General features: G+C 40.9%; 1 protein-coding gene across 1 annotated transcript; it reads left to right on the top strand.

Moving 5' to 3' along the window:
• Positions 1-622: 622 nt before the first annotated feature.
• On the top strand, positions 623-2,221 carry ndufa12 (NADH:ubiquinone oxidoreductase subunit A12). Its single transcript, XM_069671429.1, has 4 exons — positions 623-725; positions 1,503-1,588; positions 1,684-1,771; positions 1,949-2,221. The coding sequence occupies exons 1-4, from the start codon at positions 637-639 to the stop codon at positions 2,127-2,129; spliced, it is 444 nt and encodes a 147-aa protein (XP_069527530.1). The 5' UTR covers positions 623-636; the 3' UTR covers positions 2,130-2,221.
• The last annotated feature ends 12,174 nt before the right edge of the window (positions 2,222-14,395 follow it).

Raw genomic sequence — 14,395 nt, 5'->3', positions numbered from 1 at the left:
GGATTTGGCAATACAAATACAAATTAACTTTGTCATCGTGCAAGCTGCTGAATGCTTCAGAGAGTCTTCCTGAATTTTGACATTTACAATTCAATATTCAAAACCAAACCATTGTTGATCTGTTTGATCTGTGAGTTATTCTGTGAAAGATCTGAAAGGGTATAGAGAATAAACAGCTGCTGCTTTATAATTTCACTAATCTTAATATCCAGGCATTAATTAGGGTCAAATTTGATGTCATTTTCCCCAATATTTGCATCTAAATCTGAGATATTATTTATTGTAAACTAATAATTATACAAAGCAATAGAATTAAATGTTAATTGTTAAATTAACAATATATAAAATTGTATATTATCCTGAAAATGACGTGTGTACATTGTGTGGTGTTGCAATGCAGCATTTTTAATGAAAATTAATAAACAAACCTGGTGTTTTACAATAAGTACATAAACAAAAGTTTAGATATATATTAAGTATGCTTTGTTTAAAAGGCATACGTTACGGTATTCAGATTACACTGTTGCCGTACTTACTTGCGTCTTTATGTGGAACCAAAGTTTCCAGGTTGTCGGGTAACATTCAGACCCGTTTTCAAAGCGGAACGGTCCGTCTCGCTAATTCTTCCGTCTAAAGATGGCGGAGTATGTGAACATTGTCCGAAGGGCTTTGGGACAATTAGGAGGTCACGGTGGAGTCCGAGGTCTTCTTGTGCAGTTATTCAGGTCAGTTTTATCAATTATTGTATTTTATTTAATGAACCGTTGTTGGTCACCGCGAGAAGTTCATAAATAGGTATGACCTGAGTCTTATTGCTCTTAGCCAAGTTAGCATGTTGACAGCTAACAGAGTCGGAATCTCTGGTAAACCTGATAGTATGTCACACCTGTAATATTTAAGTAATTGTGTCTGTCAGTCTATAACGTTTGATTCTGATATACTACTCTCACTAGTGGACGCCAAACTCAATTCAAAAATAGATTAATTTTAGCCTGTGCTTAATCAACAGTCCTCTCGATCTCGAGCTGAGCTTGAGGTACTAATTTCTTTTACTTGAATCGAAGCACAAAAGTATTATTACTAAGTAGGTGTTAACAATAAAATAAGTCATTATACAGAACAATGTTTATTATGTTAATGTGTTATGAGCATTGGTGCATAAATGTGTTCATAACCATAATATTTCAGGTCTTATAGGTGGACTTAATAGTACTTAAACACCCTCTATCTAAAATAACTTATCATCATCTATATGCGGATTATTTTTTGCATTATTTAAAAATCAGATTCAGCAAAGTAACTAAAGTTATCTTGTAAATATGGTGGGCTTATGGTGCGATATTGTTTGTTCTCAAAGGAAATGTTTGATAGCACAGATCTGCTAAACTGAGTGTGTATGGAGTTTATGGATTTAATGACATGTTTGCTATCCCTTAACGTATATAAGACGCAGATTATATGTCTTTTGGCAGTCAACCTGACTATCTTCCTTTCATTGGCAGGGCGAATGATGTAAAGACGGGAGCCCTGATTGGCATAGATAAATATGGGAACAAATACTTTGAGGACCGGAAGCACTACTTCTTTGGTGAGTGATTCAGTATTGTTTGCTATTATCATTCTCTGCTTCAAGTATCTGATTGACACGTGTGATTTGTTAAATACACTATGGTCTGTGTTCAGGACGTCACCGCTGGGTGATCTACACCACAGAGATGAATGGAAAGAACACCATGTGGGAGGTGGACGGCAGCATGGTTCCAGCTGAATGGTACGACATGCAGTTTATACAAACTAGCTAAAACTTTCCATGTTTTATGGGCAAAAACAACAACAAAACTGTAATGTCTTAGCAGGTAGATTATAGCGTAAAAGAGGGCATTGTAGTTTCCTAGTGTTCTGAGACATTCTGTATAACCTTACCAGCTCCCTTCCTCTTTGTTCTCAGGCATCGCTGGCTGCACTGTATGACAGACGACCCCCCCACCACACATCCACCAGAGCCTAAGAAGTTCCTGGCTGAGGTCCACCAGTTCAATGTGAGCGGCAGCTCCCAGCAGTACGTGCCCTTCTCCACCACCAGCAAGAAGATCCACGAGTGGGTCCCACCCAAAGCCGGAGCTCAGTGAACTCTGACTGCATATTTGTAAATTATTTTACCCTGCCTCTGCATCCAACAAGTCCTCAATAAAATCTCTATACATATATTTATGATTGGAGAGGCGGTCCTTATGTATAATATTTGAGTTTTGTTTCTGTTAGCAAGTGTTCCCTACAGGTTGAGAATTGATTTGGGGTGGTGTTAGCCCAAACATCTGACGTTTGAGTTGCATGAGTTTACAACCTCTCTTCTGATTAACCTCTGCGACCCCACCGGATCAAACCTACTTCAGTTTAACGTCTAGTGGGGATCCCTGAGTTTCCAAAGATGCCAAATAGATCAGTTTATCCAAAACTGATGTGTTTTAAATTTGGTTACGTGATGTCCTTCGTAAGTTGAGCTCCTAAACTGCCAAGTGGCTGCTTTTGTGTTTTAAATGTAGCTCAAAGTTTCCTCCTGACGGGTGGCTGGGCTCAGCCTTAGAGAGAGGGTAAGGAGCTCAGACATCCAGACAGATCGCTGAGTAGAGCTGCTACTCCTTCGCGATTGAAAGGAGCCAGTTTAGGTGGTTTAGGCATCTGATTAGGATGCCTCCTTGGTGCCTTCCAGAACCCCTTTGGCCTGGGGATGCCTCGGAATCATCCAGGAAGAGTGGGTCACCTTGCTTAGCCCGCTGCCATCGAGACCCGACCTCGAGTTAAGTGGAAGAAAATGCATGGATGGATGTAGCTAAAAGGTAGCGTCTTTTGACTTCTTGTTTTGTCTGACAGCAGCCCAAAATTCAGAGATATTTGATTTACTATCATATAAAATAAAAATCTATAAATCCACAATTTTAACAAGCTAAAATCTGATTATTTGACCACATTTGCTTACAAGTAAATGGCGGGATTCAATGGCTTTAAAAAAAAAAGACCCTGCCTAATAACCAATTAAACTACGACTTGTTTACACTGTTATAGTCTGGCAGTAAAAGCCAATCTTTTTTTGAAGTTGTATTCACGTCAGCCTGGAAATTTGAATACTTTTTCCACCACTGCTCTGAAGACAGACACAAGGCGCAGCAGAGACTGAGCACTGTTCTTCTGTGTCACAATGAGCTTACAGCGCTGCGTCTCTGCTGCATGTTAGTCACTGTGAGATTATGCTGAGCTGAGGGAAAGTTGCACCGTGAAGCATTTCACACTGTGGTGTGTAGAGATCCTCCGGAGCTGAGTGAAGCTGAGATAACATCATGATGAGTCGGTACGAGAGTCCTTGTGAAAATCCAGCAAGAAACGGAGTCTAAATGTGAAGAAGAAGAGGTTAGTGTGCTTGTCATTACTTCTACAATTTGAATGTTTTACGCCTGTTAAATCATGTCAAAGTGAAAATTAAGTTTAGTGGGCTAAAAGTAGTTAGTGGTGCTGTTCATTTTCGTCTCAGCCATCAAGTTAAAAAAATACAAACAATTTTTATGACGAAACTACAGCCTCCGAAATGGCCAAAAAGTTGAATCAACACATTTCTAAAAAAGTTAAATCAAACACTAAATATTCTAACCTTCATAAAGTTAGATTTATAATATTGCTGTTGTATTAGATTGTTTAGCTAGCTGTACCTAATGAGCAACGAGTACCTAGTGACAACCTAGCGATTTTATTTACATGCAAATATATTTAGATTTTTTTAATGAAGGGAGAAAGATTTTGGATGTAATTAATGAACTTTTAGAATTGAAACGTACTTCATATCTGGCGCCATCATCAGGTAAAACAAAAATAATGAATACAATACTGGTGACATTTTGTCTTAAGTGCTGCATAGCAAATGTTAGCACCGTGGTGAAGTTAGCCGAACTCTGAGCCCTCGCACTCGACAGGCAGAGTCAGATTTAGGGACCATCAATAAATTACTGTTAAATGGAAACAAAACTGATGTTTTTTTTAATATGTCCATGATTTGCCTACATGAAAAAAATGGAATAAAAATGTACAACTAAATTTTGTACATGTTGACCACTCATTTTAAATGCTTAAGTGTTGTTCATTTATTTTCTTTAAGTGTTTTTATAAAGAATCAAGGCTTGTTTTGCCAATAGTTTCGAGGTCATGCCCAAGAGAAATTAATAGTAATTGTACAAATAGGACACACATCTTATGTTGGATTGTATTGCTTTTTATATTTTTAATTAATGTTTTTTTAATATAAATTAACGGGGTTTTTTTTCAATAGCTTCCATGTCATGTGACCCAGTGTCCTCAAATCAATGTCAGATGTTAATACTTAGATGTACGAATAGGACACACCTCATTACATTGTATTTTATTGCTTTTCTATTTTCTATTAATATTTCTATAGAACACTTTATGTTATATTATAAGGTGTGTCTTATGTGTACTAGTTCGTATTAACATCTGACATTGATTTGATTGTTTTTTTAAATAGAAAATATGAATATAAAATAGAATAAGGGCTTTTATTTAAATAATTAAATTGGAAAAAAAAAAAAAAAGTAATATTTTCAGGTACTTGAGCTTTAATTTAGTTTATTTTGATTGTACGATACTTTATAGTTAAACTCCACTACATTTAGTAAGAAAATATTCTCCTTAAAATACAAAAAATAATCAATATTTATAATGGACTATAACAGATAAAGCTAATAGGCAGTGCGTAAAGTAGTAGAAAGAATGGTAGTGTAAATATAGCCAGTGTGAAATAAGATATAGAACTCTAAAACCAGCCATTCTGCATAATGTGTAATTATACTTTTGATATTTAGCAAATTTGATTTGCTTAATTTTGCTTTAATGAAACCTCTGTTGAACAGCCAAAGGTTTATGTTACATTCAAAGACATTTAAAATAATATTTGTTTTGCTGACATGATGTTAAAGTGAAATTAGACCTTACTTTCTCGTCTTTCTCGTTTCAGGGATCTGGAGCTGTTAAATGAGGAGGTTCACTATTTTATCACTTCTCCCTGGAGGGGCTGGTTTGGTGGAAGAAGAAGAGGAGGAAGAGGAATGTCTGTTAAAAGTAAGTTTAGCACACACAATGTCTGTAATAATGTTTAATGGCCAATAGGGGGCATTGTTCCTGTTGCTTTAGGTCTGAGTCTGCTCTATCTCCCCGGCTGTATCAGTGCATGATCAGTGGGAGAGAATGAAGAAGGCTTTTGAGTCAGCATTTCCTGTCTTGACGTAGAAACCAAAGCAGACTTTTCCTGCAGAGTGGAGCCGGCTTATCATCCCAAAACCCTGAAAATTAATTAAGAATAATGAGCTGGAAGCGCTTTGACAGATAACAACACTCCCCTAAATATGTGCGGCATGTTATTCCCTCTCATGCCAAATTTCATGCAAGGAATTGTTTGTTGCCCTTCTGTGTCGGCTGCATGTCAAATTAGCCGTTATCTGATTCGTCCTCTGCAAAATGGAGCGGATAATCTCCCTCAGCCTTTCTGGATGCTGATGCAGCACTTTGATGGAGTGGCAGCCGCTAGTGATGCCAGCTGGGCACCAGAACGAGGCTAAAGAGGGTCATCTTGAGGTCCAGACACACTCTACGTCTGGCCGTCTTTCCTCCTCCATCTTCCCTCCTGCCAGCTGTCATAAATCTACACTGTATACATCACCCCTCCTCCTCCTACTCCTCCTCCTCTTCAATTCCCCTTCTCCTCAGTTTAACATCACTGTCTCCGGCGGTTTTCTCTCCCCTCCCCGTCGTCTCCTCCTGCATCTTTCATGCTCGATTTCCTCCCCTGCGTTCGAGAGTGTGTGAGATCCTTAATGAGTATTTCCAGGCTTCCCATTTTCTCTCTAATTCTCCAAATGTTAGCTGCGCCTAATGGCTCAGAGTGTGCCTTGGGTCTTTTATTTTTCAGGCCTCCACTCTGCTGTGAGTGTTTTGCAGAAAAAATACCAGAAATGTCCCAGATTTGTCCGCGTAAGAAGAGGGAGAAACTTGGAGTAAGACGCAGAAAAAGTTAAGCTAAAGTTCTCGAGATATTTCGGCTTTATTTTGTCAACATCTTATCCTGGTTTAGGAAATCCAGATAAGCCCTCGTCCCAGCACTGCGCTGGAACACTCTGATAAAAACCAGGATACTGTGGCATGTAAACACCTGATCTGATTTCTTGATACAGAACATTGCGACAGATTTGTTTACCTAAAGCAACTGTGCTGAACAATTTTGGCGGCCCCTGTGGACAAAGCAGTACATCTTATCTCATTGCTAAAAATGTACATGTGTGTTTAGTATTCTCTAACAAACTCCTGCTTCCTTTTAACTCTCCAAGGTGTAAACGACTCTTTCAGGCGACGTGCAAAATGCCTCGTCAAACAACGATTAAGTGACGAAAGCTGTCAATAAACATTGTGGTGTAAAAAGTACGATATATATCCCTCTAAAGTAAAGAGTGTGATGAAAAGAGAGAAGTATCATCACCTTAATTTTTAGTTAAAGTACTTATTTACATTCCACAGCTACCAGCAGAACGACAAGAAACAACAATGACCCTGCTCCCACTCCCACTTGTAAAAAATGCCTTTGAGCTGCAGGAGTGGGAGTGGGAGCAGAGTCCAGCCTCAGCCACACACACACACACACACACACACACACACACACACATGCACTCACACAGGGGCTGTTATCTTGCTCTGCAGATTAGAAGTGCTGTCAAAGTCCCCATCCTGCAGAGAGTGTTCCCCCCTCAGGCACCGAGTCCTGCACTAACTCAACATTCCCACACTCATTCACTCCCGTAAGTCTCCCCCCGGTGTCCTCCCTCCTCTCTTACAGCCTTCTTCATCTCTCCATCCTCTCCCTCCTGATTGGCAGAGGAGTGTGCCCGGGCAGATAGGGATCATAAAAAAATTTCCGACTCGGGCTGCCTCCATGCCTTTTAAGGTGGTGTTTCCCCCGACGGGGCAGAAGTGTGTGAGAACAGTCCGGAACAGGAGAGCTGGGGAACACACCTCAGGACGAGGCAGCGTAGCGCAGGTTGGGATTTAAGCTCGTGTAGGGAGCAAACACAGGAAGCAGAGTATTTCACAATAAGAGAGCTGCACGCGCCGACTTGACAGACTGACAGACACACACTCTCTCTGCCCTCACTGGGTCGTCCTCACACTCAGGCAGGCAGAGCTCTGTGATGTGCTTCTGAAGCTGCACTTTGACCTCAGGCTGTGAGGAAGAGGAGGCATGAGGAAGAACCACAGCGCTACGCCGCTCATCTATGTGACAGAGGTTAGCATTTGTTCCCACTTTGAATCGGCTTTTTGTCTTTTCTTTATCGTGCTGTTTCTGTCTCCTGCGTGACTGAGAAGCTGTTAAAGGTCAGACGAACTCAGAGTCACATGGAGTCAGCAGGGCGTTGGTGCACTTTTGAACTCGACATTTGCTGGGGTCACATGCGGAGCTCTGGGTGTAAAAAGTTTACCGCTGAAGTGTTTTAAAGCTTTTCAGGAAAGTTGTGCGAGGCTGTGTCGCTGCAAAGGTCTCATATGGTTCTGTTTATTACAGCCGTGCTAATAAGAGGTGTTGTGCGATCATACGTGATTAAGGAAGTTGCCTTTAAACAGTTGAACATTGAGTCAGACAAGTTATACCATGTCTCCGTCTCTGTAAGTGTCTGTTTGAAGCATGTGATTGGCCTTTCCTGCGGAGGTAACCTCCAAGGAATGTGTATATCCAGCCATAGATCATGCATACCTCATAAACCGCTTGTTTTCATTTTCCCTCCCTTAAAAACAAACTTCTCCTTCTTTGTGCTCGAGCTGGAGGTCATGTCTGCGTCCCTCCTGTCTTCATCCGTCCGTCACTTTCTTCACCGCTCCATCAAAAACATGTCCGGCTTAAAGAGAAGCATCCCTGAGCCGACCCTGTGTGCTCTGGGCTGTCTTTATTGTGCTGACGCTCTGTGTTTTTGTGTCTGTCAGTTTAAGCGGAGCAACATGCCATCAAAATAATGTTATGTAACCCTTTGCAGTATAATGGGGCTCTTCCTGTCAAGCCAGCAGCCTTTACAAGTTCCACAGACAAGGAAGGAGCAGCAGGACGTCGCCTTTTTATCGCTCAGTTTGTTTACACCCGTCTCAAGGTCTGCGAGGTTCTGCAACACGTCTATAACGAGCCTTGATGAGTGTTTTCACAGCTTCTGCGCCCCTGATATGTTGTGAAGTCCTCTGTGTGCATTATTTCTGCTGAGCTTTAGAAATGCAGATGCTCCCCAACTGTGGTCACTTCCATCGGTTTACCATGGTAACCATCACAGTGTCTCAGACGCACGGCGTTCGAGACCTTGGTCGAAGCTTTTATTACCTCCCCTGTTCTCATTAAGCGTTGTGTGTTTATCCCACAACAGAGGAGATTTCTCAGAGGACATCTGTGTGTGTGCGTTATTCTTCTGTGCAATGAGAGGGCATTTTTCAGGTTTTACTATAAGGATAAAACAAGGTTAGAGTATAAGATGATATATAAAGTGACCACAATGTAAGCACACTGTCTTTACTGTGCAAGCTATGTCTTTAGCATCCTTATGATGTTTTTATTGCACTAGCAATGCTAGCGTCTTTGCTCCGGTGATGGTAATGTTTATTGTTTATAGGTTAGCCCACCACTTGGGTCCAGGCTGAATTATGTCAACAACTTTTGTATGGATTGTTGTTAAACTTTGTGCTGACATTCTTCGTCCCCAGATGATACACCTCTCATCTGTTGTTGATCTTCTGACTTGTCTTCTAGCGCCCCCTCCAGGTTATTTTAAGGGATGTTTTAACGGGTGTGTCCCTGAGTTTGTGTAGACAGAAATATGTGAGCAGCTGTTGTTTGGATTGTTGTAGAATTTTGTACGGATATTCACGGTCCCCAGAGGTTAAATCTCTCTAACTTTGGTGATGGCCCACCACTTCGGTCCAGGCTGAATTATGTCAACAACTATTTAAGGATTGTTGTAAAATGTTGACTTCATTCTGGTGCCACATCCAGGTAGACTCGAGTGATTTCAATAGTTGTTTATCGCTTTGTAAACCCTCATCATCAACATCTGGACATTCGTTGTCCCCAGACGATAAATCTCTGACTTTGTTGATCTCCTGACTTGTCTTTTGCTCCACCTGCAGGTTGACTTAATAACTAATTTCAATGTTTGTTTATCGGACGATCGACCCCCATGATGTAGACTGAAATAACTGTCTGTGGATTGTCACGACATTCATGGTCCACATATGATAATTCCTCCTGCTGTGTTTAACCCCTGACCTTTTCCTTTTGCAACACCTCCAGGTTCACATTTTGGCTTTAAGTGAAATGTTTCGTTACTGTTTCTATTGATTCATTTAGTGCACACATTCATGCTCCCCTCAGGATTAACTCTAATGACCTTGTTGATTCTTTAATTCTTATCAAACTCCATCATTCGCGTTTTGTTGTTGTGTAAAGCAAAGCTGTTCCTAATTAACATCTGTGTAAACTTTGAGTTCAGTGTCATTTTGAGATGAATGAAGTCTTCTTCAAGTTGCTTTTTAGTGACTAAAGGTCTGAAAGTCAAGAATATTAACTCGACTAAAAGCCAGTTGAAGGTGATTACTGAAAACTGCATTCTGTAGGCCTTCATTTCCCACGATTCTCCTTCCCTTTTTTTGCACCTGAAACAGGAAGTTCAGCACGTCAGCCCTGCTGGATTGCTTTGGCAGAATACAACATCTTTTGTTTAATAAGACCTTTGATATGATCCAGATAATATTGAATAGTGACGTCTTTTAATTCATGTGCAGATCAACAAGTAATTGATTGTGAATGATGCTCGCCTCGTTGCTTCTGTTGTATTTATGACGCAGTGTTTGAGGTTAACAGCACCCCCGTCACCGACACCCCCGGGAGACCAACAGCAGACAAACACAACCTGAACACAACCTCATCAACCTCAGGCGTCCCCCCGAGCTTCACACTGATTAGACCTGGTGTGTGTGTGTGTTTTAGTGTGTGTGTGTGGGCTTTATAATTTCCCTGATGATTATGACCTTCACTGATGAAGACCAAGTAGATCTGTTCCAGATACAGTTGCAGACCACAGCCTTTAATTCTACACACACACACACACGTACAGTAGAAGCTGTCATCCTATGGCCGCCATCCATTTCTTATCACGTTTGTCACGGATGCTCTGATCAATTTGTCACTATGGCAACAAGAGATGATGCTAGCCTCTTCTACAGTAGTGGACATTTGGCTTCAGCTGTATATGACACACAATGACACAGTGTTTTCTTGAAATAAGAATACCTGGCAGTCTTTTAAAAGCCCTGAAGGATATACAATAAAATACTCGTCTTTATGTTTGGATAAAAAAATATTCAATTCGCTGAACAATTAATACAATATTTAACCCTTGACCGTATTTAAGCATCATAAAAAGATTTGTAGCTCACTTTTACTCTTTTTTATATGACGTTGAATCAAAACGTTAATTATAATAATAAAGAATATTGCTATTAGAATAGATTATATCATTATAATTTAACAATAGCGCCAAACCTAAGTCAACTTAAACGTGTAAAGGAAGCTGTCATGCAGTCCGTTAAGATGCGAACACCGTCAAATATATCCAAAGTTTCTTTAAAAATGTAACGCTGTGTGTAAGGTTTATGTTTGCTGTTGTTTTGTGGGTAACTGTCTCAGAAGCAGTTCCGTAGTTCGTTTTAGGGAAGAGAAGATGACGCATGTTGAGTGAGCGAGAGCGAAGTGAGAAAAGCTGTTATCCAACGTGTTTGTTGTTTTTCCGTGGACACCTCAACCTCGGGTTAGCTGTCGCTGCGACAAGGAAATATATCTGAGCTCTGCACAAGTTTCTCCAATTTCAAATATTATTGCTTCTATCGATTACAGAGAACTCCAGCTTTGAAGTTTGAGCTGCAAAATGTACTGTAATCAAAAGCTGCTAATATGAGGCTGCTCTGTACTTTAATGTGTGACAGTGCTTTATTAATAAGCTAATCATACTTTTAAGATGCATTATCCTTATCTGCAAGATTTCTTGAATCAGGCTAGCATACTGTAAGGTCTCACTTCAGGGCAGCAGTTTGGTAAATAAACTTGGTAACTCAACACCACTGTTGTCCTCACAAACATGGAGAAGCACACATACACTGTTTCCACCTGAGGGCGGGAACATTAATGATGTCAAAACATGGGTCAAGCATCATTAGTGACATTTACAGGCATTGTGTGTGTGTGCGTGTGTGTGTGTGTGTGTGTGTGTGTGTGTGGGTGTTTTCATTTGAGTCCAGATGAGAGGCATAGAAAAAAATCAGCACATTTGTTTCCACTTGTGTGAATAACATTACACCAGATATGATTTGATTTGTTCATAATTAGCACGTCTGGTTGCATCAAAGTTAAACAGAGCGGTTTGTTTGTGCGTGTGCGTGTGTGTGTGTGTGTGTGTGTGCTCCGGTGCATTAACATATAACCTTGTCTGTGTCCGTTGTAGCCTCAAGCTAACTGCTCTAACGGGGAAAACAGGCTCTGTGCCGTAAACACAGGTTTCGTCCTTCCCCTACCGTCATCTGTTTAATCAGTGAAGTCAGCAGAAAGTAAATAAATGTGAGATCCCCGCTCTGTCTCTTAATTTCACACTGTCTTGACTTTATGTACAATCCAGTTTTCCATTTACTGGGTTTCTACTTTCTGTTTTAGGGAAGTGTGTAAAAACGTTTGGGGTCATTGTTTGTTGTACTGTTGAATTGTAGTGTAAGGTATTTCTTATATTGTGCTTCCTTATCGCTTATAAAATAGCATAAAACTCGAACTCACAATACTGGGTAAATAAAGAGGAAGAAAAAGCAGCAAATGTTTGGCTTTTAAAGCAACAGTTTATTTTGTGAGACTCGTTTTCTTTGTTGCTTACAGTTTGATAAGAAGATTGCTACCACTGAAAAATCTGTAGTTAATCTAAAGTTAGCTTAGCCTAAAGCCTGGAAACAACTAGCATAGTTCTGTCTGGAAGTAATTAACCTTTCATATTTTCTTTGTTTTATCCTTGTAAAAAAAAAGTGTAAAAGGACAAGCCAGCTGTTCTTCTCTCTCTCCCCAGTCCTCATGCTAAGCTAGGCTAATCTACCTATACCTATAGCTTTGTTAAACAGCAGATATAAAGGTCATATAGACACTTGCAGCTAGCTCTGGAAGCAAATGATGCAGGTAACTATTCCTTTTAACGTTGAATTGATTTCCCGAAAGTAGACTAAGTTTAGGCACATTTTATTTTAACAAATTAATTTGTAACAAAACTAATTGTTGGGCTAAAACATTTTTATTGCTTTTTTTCTGGCAGTTAGCTAACTCAAGCAGGCAGTTTGTTTAGCTTAGCATAAAGGCTGGAAATAGTGGGAACATCTAGCCTAGCTTTATCGGAGGGTGACAAAATCCAGCTATCATCATCTTAAAACTTTATTAAAGGATGCTTTATAAATATTAAATAACAAAACATAATACAATACAAGCTAGCTATTTCCCTTCTGTGTTCTGTCATTGTGCAAAGCTAAGCTAACAGCTGTAGCTTTGAGGTTAATGGACCATTTTAAGAGTGGCATTTCATAAGCTAAGCTAATAGATGTTAAAACTACAAAGTGAAGAATACATTATGAACATCTCTTCTTTGACACATCCATTGATCAACTTTTTGTCCCCGCACTAGAGGAGAGTTTTAGCCACCAGCTATCTGACAGCATGTGGATGTCAGTGTTCTGTCTGTTGACTTATGTGATATATTGACAGTTTAATGGTGTTGGAACTGTCACCTTTTTCTCTCTGTGACCTCCCCCTTTAATGTCACACCTCTCCTCTCTCTGCCTTTCCTCCTACATATCACAGCAGCTGTCATTAATTCTACAGAAAAAAAAAACTCTAAAGAGGTCTCAAACCACTCAGAGGAAGACAAAAGGGCTGAAATGTCACAGGCTGGCGGTGCAGGGTGGGCAGTGACGTGGGCGAGAAGCGGGATGACACATGAAAGCGTGGCTGGTTCCCCCCGCCCCTCCTCCCCCACGCGCTTTGAAAGTGTGACCCCTCAGATATTCATTTCAAACAGCCTCGGGTGTCTGTGTTTGCTCAAAGAGGCGGCGCTGTCCTTTATGAGAGCTTCACACATTCTGATAGTCAGTCAGCTCGAAAAAGTAGATAAAATCTGAGTTTAAACCACAGACTGTATAAAAAGATGGACGACATGACGGCTCCCTAAAAGTGAAGCCAAACCCTCTTTCTTGCCCCCTGCTCACTGGCTGCAATATAGGTCATAAAGCCCGCCTCCTCCGTGTTAACAGATGGGACATGAGTCAAACTATAGAATTAAACATGGTTTCTGTCATTATAGTTAATTCTTATCATGCAGATTTATACGGTGGCCCTGAAGTGTAAATCACAACGGCAAATCAGAAAACACAACGGCATTAACCAAACCGGAAAAGGTAGGTACCCTCGGGCGACATGAATCGTCGCTGATTGGACTGGTCCGTCCTTTGAACCGGAAGGACAACACCGCCAGTCAAACGGATAGAAAGGAACACGCCGCGATGTATTGCCAAAATTGTGGCGAAGAGTTCGAGGAAAAACCGAACTTCTGCAGTGATTGTGGGAAAAGGCTGCAAGAAGACGGTGACGACACTTACCTGCATCAAAGTAAACTTTAATAGCAGCGAGTACGTTGTCACTGGCGGCGCTCATATTTTCACAACATGTAAACCATGTCCTTCCGGTTCAAAGGACGGACCGATCGGTGATGTTTCATGTCGCCCGTTGGGCACCTACCTTTTCCGGTTTGGTTAATGTCGTTGTGTTTGATGCTATACAAAGGGGGCGTGACCTCATGATTGACAGCTCTGTGGACAAATCGGGCTCCTGCTGCGTTCTGTTCCCGAGTAGCAGAGTAGAGGAGGAACGGCGAGAGGAGACGTAACTAACACCAACACTACAGTCATTGAACTTTCCATAAGCGTGAACACAAGAAGCTGTTCTGCTGCAGACAGAGCCACCCTGAGAGCTCCAACACGTCAAGGCCAGAAGGTCAATGTGTGTTTTGTGTAGAGGAAGGGGCGGGACGTGAATACTGCGGCTCCACCAGCCAATCTCTGCTGCACACACTGTGGATACATTTGAGGAAGATGGCAGCTCCCGCTTCTGTACGATGAGAAGATGGGGATACGGTGTCCATCTTTATATACAGTCATGATTTAAACATGCAACCAGACCAAGTGTGATGCCAAAAATTTTCAGCACAGACACATTTGAGCAGGGAAAGAAGTACTCAGACTT

Source organism: Semicossyphus pulcher, unplaced genomic scaffold (genome assembly GCF_022749685.1).
Source record: "Semicossyphus pulcher isolate SPU_LCO1_2020_fin unplaced genomic scaffold, fSemPul1.0.p SCAF_20, whole genome shotgun sequence".
Lineage (NCBI taxonomy): Eukaryota > Metazoa > Chordata > Actinopteri > Labriformes > Labridae > Semicossyphus > Semicossyphus pulcher.
This window is presented reverse-complemented; position numbering and strand designations above follow the sequence as displayed.